The 18,037-nt window shown below is 38.0% G+C and overlaps 1 protein-coding gene across 1 annotated transcript; it reads right to left on the bottom strand.

Annotated features, from left to right (window-relative positions):
• Nucleotides 1-182: 182 nt before the first annotated feature.
• Nucleotides 183-11,013, bottom strand: CIMIP7 (ciliary microtubule inner protein 7). The gene is made up of 4 exons (XM_074283271.1): nt 10,891-11,013; nt 7,080-7,193; nt 1,356-1,412; nt 183-686 (listed from the first exon to the last, which is right to left on the bottom strand). The coding sequence occupies exons 1-4, from the start codon at nt 10,921-10,923 to the stop codon at nt 189-191; spliced, it is 702 nt and encodes a 233-aa protein (XP_074139372.1). The 5' UTR covers nt 10,924-11,013; the 3' UTR covers nt 183-188.
• Nucleotides 11,014-18,037: the final 7,024 nt, after the last annotated feature.

Consider the following 18,037-nt stretch of genomic DNA (forward strand, 5'->3'; position numbering starts at 1 on the left):
TTGTTCCAAGCATTTCCTGACACTGAGATGGTCAGCCTCTGGAAGTGTCACCCATTGGCTCTAGGATAGAACATGGCAGGCTTCAAAGTATGTTTTCTCCAGGCTAGAAATCTCTGGTTCTTTTGAAAGATCTGGCTAGAAAAGGGAAAACAGGCCGGCGTGCAAGGTGCTATAGCAAAGAATGAGGACTAATGTACTTTCTTTAATGGATCAAGCCAACATAAACAGTCAGAGACGGTGAGGTGCAGGAAGGGCTCCGTTTTCTTACGATGGATTGTTAAAGGAAGGTCTGGCAGAGATTCGGGGAGAGAGCTCGGGGCAGGGCAAGGAGAAATCCCCAGTTTTTCCTTGGTTTCACAAAGCGGAGAAATGGCCAGTTTTTCCTTGGTCTCAGAAACCTCCTTGTTAAACTTCTCATCTGGCATCTGGCTTACAGGATGAAGGCCGAAGTTGTGCTGGTAAGTGGTGCTAGGTATTCTATTGAAGTTCATGCACTCTGGGGATCCGGACTGAAAATAGTGGACTAGTGGCTGAAAAATTGGTCCTTCTGTGTCACCTGACTCCTTCAGGGAGTAGTGTTTCCGGTAACTGGTAACAAGGGGTCTCTCTGCTTCATCATCATAAGAGAAGTTGAGAACATTGCATTTCTTCTTGAGTTTCTCCCAAGCCTTCCTTTTCCCTATTCCCTATTATAACAGGAGAGAGGGTCACAAACTCATTGATCCCAGGCCCAGAGCTACCCTCCCTGGGGCTTTGCTGATCCCGGGCTCAGAGCTACTCTCCCTGGGGCCTTGCCTTTCCCTGCCTTACTGTTCTGCTGGTCTTGTCAACTCTGTCTAGCTTGCTCAATTGATGCAAAGCTTGGCTTTGTATCCCCAAGGGACACAGAGGCTCATCCCATCCTTAGCAAAACCATTTGTTTGCCATAGTCCCCTCTGTGGTTTTTTTTTTTTTTTCCTCATCTCTTAATGCCTTCCTGTTTTCCTGTCCACCTTTCAGACTTTGCTCTTAGATTTATTCTAAGACATGAATGATTGATAACACTTAAAGTGTAACTCTTCCAAAAGTACTTGCATTTTTAATAAGTCAGCCTCTTAAGGCTTCAACTATGGTGTCAGGCAGAGGAATATTTTGGCAGGATACCAGAGCCTTTCCAGTGCCTCTATAAAAATCCACTACATAGGCAGTCTCCTAAATGGCTCAAAGGCTGATTTAGAGCAAAGGAACAAGAGAGTTGGACCATCCCACCTAACAAAACCCTCTGTGACCTTGCTGTGGACAAAGTGATAGGAGCTAGATAGAACTGTGGAAGAATCTAAGAAGCTACCCTTCCCATCTTCCCCTCCAACACTCACTGGATCAAAGATACCGCGATTGTCATGTTTGGAGAATGAGTGCATATTTGGTGGTTCCTTGAAAGAAAATTAAAAAATGGCATGAGATGGAGGAACACTTCTCTCCCCTACTTCCCCCCCGCCCAGGCAATTGGGGTTAAGTGACTTGCCCAGGGTCACACAGCTAGGAAGTGTAAAGTGTCTGAGACCAGATTTGAACTAGGGTCCTCCTGAATTCAAGTCTGGTGCTCTATCCACTGCGCCACCTAGCTGCTCCTCTCCCCTACTTTTTAATGACACCATAATACAAGAACACTCAAGTATCCCAAATTTTTCAGGAAAAGAATTGCTTTCTCTGCAGCCAAGTTTTAGAGAAAGGCAAATAAAAGTAAGGGGAGAAAGGGCTACTTCAGACTTCAAAATTACATAGATTCCTTACATTGGGAAAAGTTTGGGAAAGGCTACCCTCTGATATTGAGGCTTATGAGAATTCATACACCAGGAATAAAAGTCGACATCTTCAGGAATATTTTCAGAAGGGATTCATACTCTTAGATTGGAGGCATGTCTAATGAGATGAAGAGGTTGCCGTTCTTGATATTTAGAAGCCACCTTCCTCCAATGTGACCAATGGCTGTAATCTTAGACCTTGTCAACTGTCATGAAAGCTCAGAAAAAGGAAGAATGGCAGAGCAGAGGGCAACTAGAATCTCCTAATTCCCAACCCGGGGCTTTGTTCACTATATCATACTGTTTGTTTGACATAACACTCTCTTCCCCAGATACTCAACAAAAATATCAGTTGGACAGAGGGCAACATCTCACAAACCATCAAAACATCCCACGATACAAAATTAAGGTTAGAAATTTGGAACATCCAACTTTGTTTGCTCTAACTCTATATTCAACAAATTTGATCTTGAGTATATTTGCCTACTAAGAACAGGCTGTTCAATTCAGTGAAAATGCAGATGGTTCTTACTGATGTGTCTACCCCTACTGTCCGCCTTCCCCATTAATCTCTCATTCTGTTCAAGGAATCTATTGGTTTTCTTTTTCTTTTTTTTTTGTGTGTGTGAGAGAGGCAATTGGGATTAAGTGACTTGCCAGGGTCACAGTGTCAAGTGTTTGATCCTCACCCTAGGGCTGATGCTCTAACCCTTGTCCTACCCTAGCTGCTCTCACTGTACCATTTAGATATTAGTTTTCAGAAATCAATACATCAGACTCATTAATTGGGAAATATAGAGCAGAATTCTGCAGTAATGAAATCAAGACCTGCATCATCCATATACTTCATTCTTTTTAAATCTAGAGTGCATGAACCAAGGTTCTGGGCCTTTTTTTTTTTTTTTCTTCCATTCATGACAGGACCTCATGAGTTCAATCATCTCTCCATAGGTCACTCCCTGATATATATATCCTGCCCTAGTCTCCCTCCTAGGCTCCAGTCCTACATCATCAGAACTGCCTATTGGATATGTTGAACTGAATGTCCCAAACACACGTAAAGCACAACTCCTCTTTCCTTCTGAACAGGCCGTTTGCTCATTTAGATTTGCAACTTTGGTGTCTCCACTTTCCCTCACCTTACATAACCCAACCAGTGGTCAAGTTTTGTCAGTTCTGTCTCTACAGCATCTCTTGCATATGTCTGCTTTCTACTCACTAGCAGCATCCTAGTTCAGGTCTAGTGAGATTCCCCCTTCCTAATCTGTTCTCCACACAGTGCCAAAGTGATATCATAGTCTAGGGGTCACTCCAGAGGCTCCACAGTACCCTCGAAGATCAAATACAATGCTCCTTCATGGAGCTTCCATGAAGGCTTCCATTTACCTTTCCAGACCCTCTCTCTCTGTATATGGATGTATACATATGAGTATATATGTGCACATATATACATGCACACACGTATATCTCATACTCCTCCTCCACGTTGCATTATGGTCTCCAAAGTGGCTTCTCTGGGCTTCTCTCACAGGACCCTTTTGCCTTTGCCTTGGCTGTCTCCTTTTCCTAGCATGCACTCCTAAGTTTCCTTTAGAGCACAGTACAAATAGCTCCATCTACAAGAGGCCTTATCTTTTCTCTCAAGTGGCTAGTTCCTTGCCTCCCAAATTTGCCTCATATTTATATATACCTATTTATATGTGCTGTTGCCAATAGAATGTAAGCACTTGAGAGCAGATGCTTTCATTTTTGTCTTTTTATTTCTAGCAATTACCACAGTGACTAACAGGAAGTACTTATTGTTTGTTGAGCCACCTTGCACCTCTGTCTCCAACATGGAGAGGGTCTTTTATTCCTCTTTCTTTATTGCAAACATATTATGATTAGAGCCCTCCAAAGTCTGATTGTAGCAGGAAGGTGACTCTGGGTTCTTGAAGGCTCTCTCCACTGAGCCCCCACCATACTAAACACTTCAATTACAAGATCTGTGTATTTGTCATATGAGTATGAGCCCACTTCAGTTTGGAAAGGCCTATCACCAGAAAGTAGCCTCTCCCAAGTAAAGTTTTCGAAGTACAACAAAGAAAGGAGTACTGACTGATGAAATCACAGAGTTTCATGCATAGTTTTACTTTAAAAAAAAATTGGCTTGTAGTGAAGCTTGGACATAACAATGCCCAACAGTTCCTTCATTTACAATTACAGAATTATACACCATTAATGATGATCCTCAAGTGATTACATCAATTTTAATTATCAAAAAAAACCAGATGCTGCACTGGATTTCACCAGATTTCCCTTGATTAATCAGGCAAGTGAATTTAGATATTTTAGAAAAGGTCTCAAAAACAAGAAGGGTTTGTTTTTCCATCCTTATTTAACCAGAATATGAAATTTGTCATTAGAACCCAATACCTGAGCACTCCTCCGGAGCTTTATGGTACAATGGAAAAAATGCTGAAGGTGGAGCAAAGAAAGATCTCTCACACTGACTGGTTATGTAATTGTGGGCACCACCCTGTCCTCTCCAGGTCCCAGTTTCCTCATCTGTAAAATGTGGATAAAAATACCTATAGTACCTGCCTAACAGGATTGTTTTGAGGATCCAATGAGATGACATATGTCAGCTGTTTTGCCAACTTTAACTCATTATACATATACTATCTATTGTTAGGTAAATTAAGAGTGTACCATACTAGCTCTCTTGATTTTTCAGTGGCTTCAAGTTTATGTTTCAATTATAGTAGATATTCTTTTCTCCAGTACAAAGAGATATTTTTAGTTGGGAATTGTAGTTATATTGGCACTTTTTGGATATGGATTCTTTTATGACCTTCCTTATCTTGTATAACTTTCTGCTCAGTGCTGGTACATCGAGGGAAGAGTATCCAAGGAAATGACTTGTTCTTCCCAGATTGCTTCAGTTCCACCATCAACTCTTTGGGAAATGGTCACCAGCTAGTGCTTACTAAAACCTTTGCTAATAATTCTAAGAGCTAAAAATCATCTTACTATTGGCTTTCAGAGAGAAATTATTTGTCCTGAGTATGGAGGGAGAGTGGGATTCTGGAAACCGAGAAAGCCAGTCTTTCAAGGCCTGTTAAGGACATGGAAGCCTCCGCTAGGAATGTCTTTTAAGATTATGACATCTGTGCTAGACTGGGAAGAATATGTACTTGGGAAGATAGAATGGTATATTGAATTTCTAATTAAAATTTGTACTCAAATATCACTTCACAAAAACCTACCTACCCATAGGATCCTGGACAAATGACTTCACCTGAACCTCAGCTTTTCATCTGTAATATGGAAATAACATCTGTAGCCTCTAACTTGAAGAAGGGTTGTTGTGAAGAGTGAATATGAGATTGTCCCAAAAGTCTTTGTGCCACTGTAAGCTTTAATACAGGGACATCCTTTGTATATAAAGCCTTTTTCAAATCTTGAAGTGACATATAAATGTCAGTTATTAGTATTGTTGTTGTCTCAAAACATTATATATCAGTGCAAAGGGAGATTGGGAGAGATCTGCCCAGAGGGACCTTAGTTATCTAGGTGAATCTAGGGTAAAGTCTGATTATAGTATATCTGGCAGAATCAGAGGAGCCCAGTGAATTAAAATAAAATGTGTCCTCAATGAGACTGATTTGTGAAGAATGCGATTTGCTACAAGAAAGCTACAATTTGGACAACCAAAAAAGTGTTGCGATTTCCTCCTACCACTGCCTAGCCAAATTCAATTAAAAAAACCCAATAAACAAAACTACTTTCTGGTAAATACACAGTATCTGGTGTATTTGCATACCAGAAATGAGCTTTTGAGTTTAGTGACAATACAGTGGCCTAGTGGCTAAAGAACTGGTATGTCCATGCCACCTGACTCCTGGAAGGGGTGGCTCCATCACTGGGGGCCTAATTGAGGACATGACCCTAGTGATATTCAGTCTTCCTCATGGCCAGTCTATCTCCCACCAATACTTCAGCATTTTGTCCTGGGCATCGCTATTTGAAGAAATCAATATCTCCATTTATTTATTTATTTATTTATTTATCTATCTATCTCTTTATTTATTTATTTATCTATCTATCTATCTATCTATTTATTTATTTATTTATTTATTTGTTGTGAATCTATAATATTTTTATTTAGTCATTAATAATAAAGTAATAATATAATCCAATTAATTAATATCCAAAATGATGAGCATTTGATTATGTAGCTAGTAATGAGTGTTGACTGATTATTAAATAGAGACACTACTCACCATTGACACTGTTTAGGAAAAAGGGAAAACAATTCAGATATGGGGATCGAGAGGGATCCATTTGATTTGAGCAGTGTGTGACCTAGCTTTCTTTTAGAGAGCTGACTTCTTAGTCTCTTAAGAATTGACAACCTTTGGACCACTGGATTTAGAACTGATAAGGACCTTAATCTATCCTCTTCATTTTATAAGAAATGAATGAAGTCCACATAGGAGAAGTGACTTCCCATTCTGTCCCCCCCTTTTCCATTCCCTAGACTCCTAGTAACCTAGGAGTAATTACATTCTTGTCTGAAGCTCACCTTCCCCCAGACCGAGACAACTGCACATTAAGACCTAGGACTGGAAGAGACCTTTAAGATAATGTGGCCAGCAACTTTCTCATGCTACAGATGACAGATCGAAGGCCCAGAGAGAGGAAGTCACTCACTCAGGGTCACACAGGTAGGAAGCAGAAGAGCTAAGAGTTGAATCCAGGTGTGCTAACTTTAAATCCAATATTCTTTTAAAAACAAAACAAAATAAAAAACCTTTGTTATTCTGTACTCAACACACAAATGAAGATGGACATCTCTATATATAAGTAACAGGAAAGAGTATTGTATATGTAGTCTTTATGACAGCTGGCCTTAAAAAATATATCATTTTTGTTTCTAGACTCCCCTGTTAATCCCTCCCTCCCGATCTCCTGCTGTTCTCATGTTTTTAATGCTTCAATAACCCTTTTCCCCCTTCTTTTTCATTGTTCTTCTAAATAGAGAACAATTCCTTCCCATCATGACTTTTCAGAGTTTGCTTTTGATTTTTAATTTGTTTTTAATCTCTTAAAAGATAAAGATTACCTCAAGTTAGGGATAGTTCATTCTGGGGGAGGGCCAAAAGGACAAGTGACTCTTTTCTCTGAACTTCTGGACCTGCTGGGGGAGTGCAGCATCAAGGAAAAAAAAAGTACTGAGAGGCACAAGGAATGATCCTGTTTTGGTCACCCTGACCAGGGTCTATAGTCAGTGATGTCCTTCCCACTTCTTACCTTGATTCTTTGTAGGAACACTGCTGGAGGCTGGGGCTTGGCTGCCAGGCGGTACTCCTGAGCTAATTCATACTTGAATTGGCCTCTGTAGTGGCCATAGAAACCACTGTTGTACTGTAATAAGTAGTAGGAAAGGTAATGAATATGACTGATTCCCTGGGCACCTAGGCCTAAGGGTATCAGTTTAAGGCTGCTTCCAAAGGCCTTGTCATTAGGGGAATCTCAACCCACAGAGGCTAGGAAGTGCCATTGAGCAAATGGAGCTCACAGCAGCACATCTGAGAGAAAACAACTCTCTAAAGGAAAGGAGCTCAGGCCTCTGGAGTTCATATTTCTCAAATATTACTATCTCAGCTCTTAGGGGAAAATATTCAAAGATACTCTTTTAGGATAATTAAAACTTAAAACATGTACAACTTTACAAAATAAAGGCAGCCAAGGAAAGGGAGGAGAACCATTTCTGTAATCAAAAGACAATGGGGAATGGAGTAAAGGTACCCATCCCCTGGTTGGGAATATTCTAGAGGGTGGGGAACAGGACCAGTACAGGGTCTGCAGAAGACTATTCAGTCTTCTGTGGGATTAGAACAATCGTTGAAGCAGCCATATCTGACCTGAGGGAATCCAAGAGATTGAAGACTATACAGTAGGGATGCGTGCATGCTCACAAGCTCCTAGGTAGATTGTTTCTCATATCTCCTCAAGTCATTATTCCTCCTCCATCCTCCACCCCCCCAAAAAAAATCCAATCACTCTCAAATCCAGTTTAAAAGACATAGATATCAACAATCTGTGTCAGAAAAGCACACCCCTTATTTTCATAGCAAATGTTGAAATGCTAAGTGGGAAGAGTGGAGATGGCAGGGCTGGGACAGGGAATTGTTGTAGAGGATAGAATCATCGATAACCAATGGTCCAATCAGTTCAGGATATGGGTGGATATGTTTGGTCTCTTTGACATCAATTTTCTTAAGAGATAATATCTATGAATCTATCACAAATTTATCAAAATATTTTTTGTTTGAATTTATATCATTTACCTATACTAGCCTAATAAGTTTGTTAGTGTGTTATATGATTTTTCTGTCTTAAACTTAAGGAAGGCAGCATGGTCCTGCTCTGCAAGAGGACCTTAAAGCCCACATTGAAAACTAAGTAATTGAGGATTGGTCCTTAAGGATTATCTTCCTCTGCAAAAGGAAGGAGTTGGACCAGGTGGACTTAAAGGTCTATTTCAGCTCTCCATCTATGATCATAATATGCTATAGCAGCTGACATTTACAGAGCATTTTATGATTTACACAGTACTTGACCCATATTATTTTATTTGAGCTTCTTAATGATTCCAGATCACAACATTTATGATCTCAAATTGTTTCTAATGTAGCCCTTTGCATGGAAGAAGAAAGCTAAACTTTTGAATAACTATGAGAGACTTGGCTCTTCTCAGCAATATAGTGATCTAAGACAATTCCAATAGGCTTAGGATAGAAAATGCCATCTGCATCCTGAGAAAGAACTATGGAGACTGAATGCAGATGGAAGCATACTATTTTCACCGTTTTGTTTTTTCTTTCTTGTGGTTTTTCTCTTTTGTTCTGATTTTTCTCTCCCAACATGACTCATATGGATATGTGAAAAAATTTACATGTATAACTTAAAACATTTTTAAAAATTGTACATATAACTTATCAGAGTATTTGCTGTCTTGAGGGGGAAGAAGATAAGAGAGGGATGTAAAAATATTTGGAACTCAATCTTACAAACATGAAAGTTGAAAACTATCTTTACATGTAATTAGAAAAATAAAATACTATTTTTAATAGTATCTTTTTTATTTTTCAGAAATGCAAAGATAGTTTTCAATATTCATCCTTGCAAAACCTTGAGTTCCATACTTTTCTCCTCCCTCTCCCCTCCACTTCCTCCTCTCCTAGACAGCAAGTAATCCAATATAGTTTAAACAATACTTCTAAACATAGTTCCATATTTATCATGCTGCACAAGAAAAATCAGATCAAAAAGGGGAAAAAATTAGAGGAAAAAAGACAAGTAAGCACCCATCACCACAAAAAAAAAAAAAAAAAAGATGAAAATACTATGTTGTGATTCACCCTCAGTCCCTACAGCCCCCTTTCTTGGTGCAGATGACTCTCTCCACCACAAATCTATTGGAACTGGCCTGAATCACCTCATTGTAGAAAGGAGCCAAATCCATCACAGCTGATCATCACATAATCAAAATAAAATACTATTAAAATGAAAAAAGAAAAAGAAAAAAAAGCTAATCCTGGACCCCACACCCCAGGAAAGAAAGCAAAAGGCAGCAGGTAAGAAAAAGTTTTCCAGGATTGTCAGCAGACATCCACAAATTATTTTGGAGACAAAACCTAATTAGCTATATTGTGAGCTTTTCTTTAAAGATTTATTTTACTTTAGGTTTATTTTGTTATATCTGCCCCCCCCCCCCTCCCAATAAGACCCATTAGTTTGTGGCTTACTGCATCCTGTTAGTATTCATGAAATGCCTTCTTTTCTTTGTTGCTCTTCATGTGGTGGCCCCATTGAAACACATGGCTTATCTCTGGGAACTTGGAGTGTGCCAAAAGAATACAAACTGACACAATTATCCAATGGATTAGGAAGCCAATAGGACTGAGTTGGGCTGTTTTCTATGTAGGATAATTGGAGCTGGGCTGACTAGACCAGAACTGAGGAGGGAAGCTTCATTGGGAATACATATAAAGGCTGAATTGGGCAGGAAACAGGTGGAAGCGACTTGAAAACAATTTATAGCTATATTTTACTTTTCATTACCTTCATTTCTTTTTTTTAATTTATAGCTTTTTATTGATAGAACATATGCGTAGGTAATTTTTTACAACATTATCCCGTACACTCACTTTTGTTCTGACTTTTCCCTTCCCTCTCTCCACCTCCTCCCCTAGATGGCAAGCAGTCTTATACATGTTAAATATATTATAGTATATCCTAGATACAATATGTGTGTGTAGAACCGTACAGTTCGCTTGTAGCACAAGAAGAATTGGATTCAGAAGGCATTACCTTCATTTCTAAATATTTCTCTCTGTTCTCCTCTACCGAGTAAACCATCTTTTATAAGGAATACTTTTTTTTTTTTTTTTTTTTTTTTTTAAAGAACTGTCTAACACAACCACGTCTTCCCCCTCAATCATGCCTGGCAGGATACATGATATTCAACACTTAAGAGTCCCCATTTCAGCAAATAAGGGAGGCAGGTCCATTTAGAAGATGCTTGAGTCGTGAGTGGGCAGATTATCAGATGGCCATTTTTTCTTTTGAAATTTCAATAGTATTTTATTAAGGTGACAAGGTCTTTGACTAATTTAGAGAGTTTAGAGAATTTAGAGAGTGATGAAAACATTTATGCTTCTGAAATTGGAAACTGAACTTAGTAACTAGTTAGAAGGAATTAAATATAAAGGAATCAGTTGATTCTTCCTCCCTATGCATTACTCTCATTTCTGGGTGACTTCTCTAACAATAGCCACAACAAGTCCTAAGGTCTCTCCCCTAACAAATTCTTTCTGACAAAATTTGAAAAATTGCTTTGAGGACTTCTATGATTCTGCTCACCTCAGAGTACATTTTGGGGGTTTGCTTGGGGCATTAGAATGTGTAATTAAACCTCTGAACCACGACCTATAATCTTTAGTTTCTATTTATATTTAATTTTCTTGGCTTTCTCAAGTTCCAGGAAATCAATTAGTAGAACAGAATTAAGAACTAAGGCAATTATGTAGTTAATTGGTTATAGATAGGCTCTTACCCAAGATCCAACTAAAGCACTTTGCAAAGTCATCTCCCAAGGAAGTAAGGTGAACAGCTGGAGCAGCTGCTATTGTCTCTGCTTGAGACTATTAAGCTTGGAAAGACAAATGCTCTGTGGTCAGCTCCTTGTTGCTTAGATACTGAATGAGTTATGACTGCACAATACAGATTGTTGGAATGAAAGATGGCTTTCTTTGCTCTGTTTTCCTTCGTGTTTTCATTTCTCCTGTAAGCAAGGCAACTGTCTTGAAAGATGTCCTAGGAAGGGTATTATATATTTATATAAATCCATGTAATATAGAGAAAATGAAATTAAGACTAATATCTAACTTGAGTTCTATTCACTTAAATATTAAAGAAATGTCAGGAAAAATTTGCATTTTTTAAGCTAAGCTCTTACACAGGCTAATTTTAGAAACAGTTCCAAGGGAGCCAGAAGAAATGTTGAAAGGGATGGGTAGTTCTTAAAAGATTAAAACTACAACATATCAGGAAATTTCTGTTATTAGCCAGTCTCTCTCCCAAGAAGTCTGGGATCACTAAGACTCCTTGATGAGTCAAAAATTTTTTTTCTTTTTTTTTTTGAGTCAAATTAACAAGCATTTATTATCCCCTATTATGTGCTAAATGCTGGGGCTATTTTGCTGTTAAGTCCTTTCACTTGTGTCAACTCATCATGACCCTTTTTGGAGTTTTCTTGGTTTTCCTTTTCCTTTTCTAGCTCATTTTTGCAGGTGGGGAAATAGAGGCAAACAGTGTAAAGTGACTTGCCCAGTCACACAAGCTAATAAGTATCTGAGGCCACTTTTGAACTTAGGTTTTCCTGACTCCAGGCTCTATACTCTAGCCACTTAGCCACCTAAAGGCAGGCAACAATGGTCCCTTACCCTCAAATAGCCTACAATCTGAGGGGAAAGACAGTAACTAACAACTAACTTAAGTACTAACAAGCTCTATACAGGATAAATTTAAGATAACCACAAAAATAAGATATTAGCATTAATGGCAACTAGAAAATCCTTCTTGAAGACAATTAAAAGGAAGCTAGGAAATCCAGAAGGCAGAAATGAGGAAATAGAGAAATCCATTGGAGCTGAGGTTGGGCTGGTGAAAATTCATGGATTTTGGATATGGAATGTTTTTATTTGAGGAACAGCAAAGAGGCCACATCACTGGATTATAATAGAATCCACATTAGGGAAGTAAAGTATAAGAAGACTGGAAGGGTAGGAAGGGGCCAGTTTATGAAGGGCTTTAAAAACCAGATGGGTTTATGTTTCATTCTGGAGGTAATGAAGAACCACTGAAATTTACTGAACGTGGGATGACATGGTCAACAATGATGCTTTACAAAGATCATTTGGATAATATCTTGACAGACTAAAATGGGGAAAGATGAAGTAGGGAAACTAACCACCAGGTTGCAGAAGACAAGGGACTTTGTCACCAATGAGGTGACCAAAACCTGCAACAAGATAGTCACGTGTCAGAGAAAAGAAGGGGACATAGATGAGAGAAGATGTGAAGGCAGAATTGTAGAGACTCAGCAATAGATTGAATGTGGGGGAGAAGCAAGAATGAGGAGTCAAGGGTTACATACTTAGAATGATGATAGAAATTCTTCCTCCCTTTCTCACCCTAGCTTCCTCCCACTTGATTTATTAGCATCAAAACATGAAACAGTTAATAAGAAAAAAATGAATCTGGGCTCTCCATTGTTTTTTCTTCTTCAGTCAGGAATAGAAGTCCACTTTCTTAGTGTGTTCCAGTGAGCATACAATCAAGTATTCCTAGGTCCAAACTCTGTTCAGGTGTGAAGCTAATGAAGTTCAAGTGAAAAATGAAGGCATAACAGAATCCTAAAAAAGTGATATTCTGAGGCAACTAGGTTATTCAGTGGATAGAGCATTGATCCTGGATGGAGGAGGACCTGAGTTCAGCTCCAGCTCCAGACATTAAATGTGTGACCCTGGGTGTCATTTAACCCTAACTGACTCAAAAAAAAAAAAAAGTTATATCTAATATAGTTGAAAGAAGTTCTATTTCCAGCTCCATGGTTACTTGTCAATGAATATTAGATTTGCCTAGTGTGGAAATCACTGTTATCTTGTTTTATTATCTCTCTAATGAAAGAAAATAGTAATATATTTCTTTTTTTAATTATAGCTTTTTAGATACAAAACATATGCATGGGTAATTTTTCAACATTGATCCTTGCAAAAACTTCCATTTCAACTTTTCCTCTCCTTCCCTGCACCCCTTCCCCCAGAAGGCAGGCAGTCCCATACATATTAAACACGTTAAAATATATATTAAATACAATATGTGTATACATATTTATACAGTTATCTTGTTGCACAAGAAAGATCGGATTTAGAAAGAAGGAAAAAATAACCTGAGAAGAAAAAACAAAAATGAAAGCAAACAATAACAAAAAGAGTGGAAATGCTATGTTGTGGTCCACACTCATTTCCCATTGTTCTTTCGCTGGGTGTAGCTTGTTCTATTCATTACAGATCAATTGGAACTGATTTGGATCTTCTCATTGTTGAAGAGAACCACATCCATCAGAATTGATTATCATGTAGTATTGTAAACATGTATAATGATCTCCTGGTTCTGCTCATTTCACTCAGCATCAGTTCATATAAGTCTCTCCAAGCCTCTCTGTATTCATCCTGCGGGTCATTTCTTAACATGTTTCTTTTTTTTAAAAGAGTCTTTGAAATGTTCTAAGTTTATTGAAGAAAAAAAAAATTTAACCTAAATACAAAGTCCCTGCAGATAAATAATGTAGACCAGAAGTATAATTAACTTAAGTATTAAATTTCCAGGATTCATGGATAGATTTCAGAAGGGTACAGTGAATTTGGATGGAAAAATATTTATATTTTTAAATTAAATTAGACATTTCCTTTTATTATGAATGTAGGTATTTATTCTGAGGAGTCTATTATAGGTTTCACCATACAGTAGAAAGAGTCCTTGATACAAAAAAGGTTAAAGAACTCTAGTATAGAGAATGTTAAGGGGTCCTGTTGACAAGGATTAAGTAGTCCCTTCATGGGGAAATGATTAATGTTGTTGCTGCAGGAAGAACAAGAAAGTTTTCTATATTTGGAAGCATCTACTCCCTACTTAAAGGAGCAGAAGATAGATATAACTACCCAGAAATTCTTCTGGATCTCTTCTTCCTGATGTCCTGACTCAGGATTCATTCAATTTGGCCTAAGATTTATAGTATTCATGTGATAATTCATAAATTTATAGCAAATTGTTTTGCCCACCCTCTCAGAAAATCTCTGAATACAACTCTTGTTCCATTTCCCATTAAGATAGTTCCTTCTCAACTTCCCCAAAAGGAAAAAAACAACAACAACACTTGCATTATAGTTTAAAATACATTTTCTGCATGAAATCAGAATTTAAAAGATACAATATAAATAAACTTTCCAAGCAGCTGGCAGCCTGCTGCTTCCAGCAGGTCTGAGCTCCCAATTCAGTTCACAACTTCACTTTTGCCAATGGAACAAATGCTCCCTGGAGTTGCTGGTAGAGGAGAGTCATCATTTGCTCTTCTCCCAAAATCAGTCATAAAGTGGTGAAATATGCCATCTCACCACAAGTGACAGTCACACTTGACTCCTATAGAGGCAGCTGCTGCTCCCTGATGGATGCTGGGCAAACTTTAGAGGCTAAAACTGATTATGGATGCCCTAGACATTTCCTCTGTACTTCCTACAAGGACTAGAGCCCCAGGAAAAATCACTTTTAAAATTAATCCATGATAGATTAATTAATCCATCATCAGCTTAGTCTCTCTTGATTTTAAATATTTTGCTATAGTGGAAGACTACTTTTCTTTAAAACTTTTCATTACTACTTTTTCCTTTACTTTTCATTTTAATATCCTATGTTTGTACAAACACCAAAGATCCTACTCTATACCTTCTGGATTGGAAAAATACAATGGGATGCCAAGTTAAGGAAAAACCTGGCCAGCAAGTGTTGCAACATCATGTAAAACACTCCTTACAATTTCATCTCCCCGTTTCCCACCTTCAATTCATAACATTATTTATTGAATGTCTGCTATGTTCCTCATAAGTAAAATGAGCTAGAGAAAAAACTGGCAAACCTCTCCAGTATCTTTGCCAAGAAAGCCCCATTGAGGTCACAAAGAGTTGTACACGAAATAACTGAACAACAATCCATAAGACATTGTGCTAGGTGCTAGATATACAAAGTCAAAAAATGAAGCAGTTTCTGCCTCCAAAGGGCTTATATTCCACATTAATCATAGTCGGAATGATTCCCATATAGCAGTGGTCCTCAAACTTTTTACATAGAGGGCCAGTTCACTGTCCTTCAGACTGTGGGAGGGCCAGACTATAGTAAAAACAAAAGCTCACACTCTGTCTCCACCCCTCAGCCCATTTTCCATAACCCGGCAGGCCGCATAAACGTCCTCAGTGGGCCACATTTGGCCCGAAGGCCATAGTTTGAGAACCCCTGCCATGTAGCTTCCATGGACCATGGTCATTCCTAATTTTATTTAAGTTGGTTCCTGTTTGGATTTGTACAAAATAGGTGATTTGATATATCCCTAAGCATACTCTAAATTTTATTTCTTCTCTAAGCACCAAATATATTAATGGATTGTTCTTCCTGTCCTTTTGAGCTATCTGAATCTTACCCATAATTCCTACTTTACAGTTTTCCAGGAGAGACATTTTACAACTGCCCTGTTAGTAGATTAATCTCCCTTATGTAGTTCCCTGGGAATGCTGGATTTTCTTAGCTTTTATAAGGAAATTTTTTTTTTCTGATAAAATGTCAGAGAGGAAAGGGGATAAGGTCACAAGAATGAAAAATGAAATAGGGAGGTCTTAGTTATTATGTAGTTTAAATTCCCAGAGACAGAGTACTGTATCTCTTTTCTTGCTTTTACTAAAAATAAATCTGGCTTATTTCCAGGTAGGACTATGATTAAGACTTCTATTTTTGTTAAAATGAAAGTCTGTTTTTCTTTGGTTACATAGACTTTTAAAAATCCACATAGCAGCAATATGCAATGCTAAACTCATTCAGGGCTTTTTCCTATGGATGGGACAGCTAGAAGCAGATAAAATAATGTACTCTTTAGTGGAGAATCTGCTGTATATTTAGGATGCCCAAATACAGTATTTGACAGGCAAGTGGAAAATCCAGCATAGGATTCTCATAATGCACAACTGAATGTTTTGGCTGAGCTGAGATGCCAAAGCTTTTAGATGAATGCTGGGCTACTGTTATTTGCTTAAATAATCAGCTCATCTGTTTTCTGGTTGTTTGAGCATATGGTAGAAATGTTCTTTCTTCTGTCTCTTTTTCTGGGTGAAAAATGTTACTTTTGGGTTGAGGAAAATAATGTTGATAAAGCTGTGGTACCAGTTTTTAAGATAGAGATTTAAGTATGAATTCAGATGGGGAGACTTTTGAAGGCAAGGGACATTTTTTTTGGTAGCCACCAGTTCTGGGAACTTGGTACAGTAATAATACTATACATATCATACTGAACATTTGTGTTGTGTATTAGGGTTTTCAAAGTTTTTTTTTTCCCCACACCTAGGGCCTCCTTTCAAATCAATATTTAATACTCATCCATTATATGCCTACTATATCAAACCCTGGAACACTTTAAGACTTGATCCAAGACCATTTGATTAAACAAGTCAAAAAACCTTAACCTCAGGAAGAATGCATATTGCTTAGATTGTGAAGTGAAGTTGGAAGGTAGTAAATCAACTTGCTGTTACCTGATGAACATCATTTCTGTGAATCTTGGTAGGGAGAGTTAAAGCTGTTCTAATGCTTACCTGAAGGTCTTGAGTTCCAGGCTAGGACCCATGTCAACTAGTCACCAAAAGTCATCAAAATGTCACAATCTAAGATGAAGTCAAATCTTTGGATTTCCTTATTTCTAATAACTTTGTAAGGTCTTTTGATTCCACCAAATTCTGTCTCCAACATTCCTGCCTCTATTATGGATATTTATTGTCAACAAAATTGTTGACATTTATGTTGTGTTCTGGACAACACAAGTTTCACCAGGATTAGCACAAAAGTTGGGGGTTTTCCTCCCTAAGTCCTGAAAAGTAGGCTAGAGAGAGATTGAGAGCCTTTCTTTTTGTATACTCAGTGCTTTATACATAATTAATGTTTAATAAATGTTGCTTCACTCATTCAAAAGGCAGAATCGGCAAGATTTGGCTTGAGTTGAAGATGATTCAAAATTTATTAACTTGGGACTGAAAGGATGGCAGTTTTCTTAGCAGAAATCAGGATATTTGTAGAAGAGGTAGGTTTAGGAGAGAAGATGAGTTTTGTTTTGAACATGATGAGTTTAACTTCAGCCATCCACCACAAGCATGGCCATACAAAAATCTTCCCATCACTTCTAATTAGTAGTGGATAAACTAGAATGGTAGTTTTGTGAGCAGAGATAATAGAATGGATGTAAGAGATGCTGAGAAATAATTTGAAATGACCTAGCACACTCAGGTGAAGATGTCCAGTGTGTAATTGGTTGGATGCAACTAGAGTTCAGGAAGGAGACTGAGGTTAGCTATAAGTTTGGGTAGTCATCTGTAGAGAGAAGATAGTTGAATTAATGAGCTGATGAGATCATTGAGAAAAGATATGTTTTAGAGCCCTGTTCCTTTTTCCAAATGAGCCAGTGTTACTCTTGAGCTTCATAGAAATTAAGTAAAGAGAAGACTTTTTCAGATTTTCTTTACCTATAATGATAGTTGCCTTCTAAACAAGCAATTTGTGATAGAGTGTCATACCTAAAGGAAAAAGCAACAGCCAAATGCTTTAAATGTGCCAATTTAAGATGTTAAATACTTTTTTTTGTTGCCAATAAAGACCTTTGAATAAGTTAATATAAAATGAGATACAACACAGGTCTGTGTCCTGAATTGGGTCTCTACCAGAATGCAGTTTCAAATGAGCCAGTGGGGAAGGAATATAGTTGGGAAAGGATGTGATTAATAAAGGAGTTGGTGGTAACTTCAAGGGCTTTTGGGAGAATTGTATCACCAGAAAGCACTGAGAATGCCTGCTGTTTCAGATCAGCTACTTGGGTTGGGGTGGTCCAGTAA

The sequence above is a fragment of the Sminthopsis crassicaudata genome, chromosome 1, assembly GCF_048593235.1.
Source record: "Sminthopsis crassicaudata isolate SCR6 chromosome 1, ASM4859323v1, whole genome shotgun sequence".
In the NCBI taxonomy this organism is placed as follows: domain Eukaryota; kingdom Metazoa; phylum Chordata; class Mammalia; order Dasyuromorphia; family Dasyuridae; genus Sminthopsis; species Sminthopsis crassicaudata.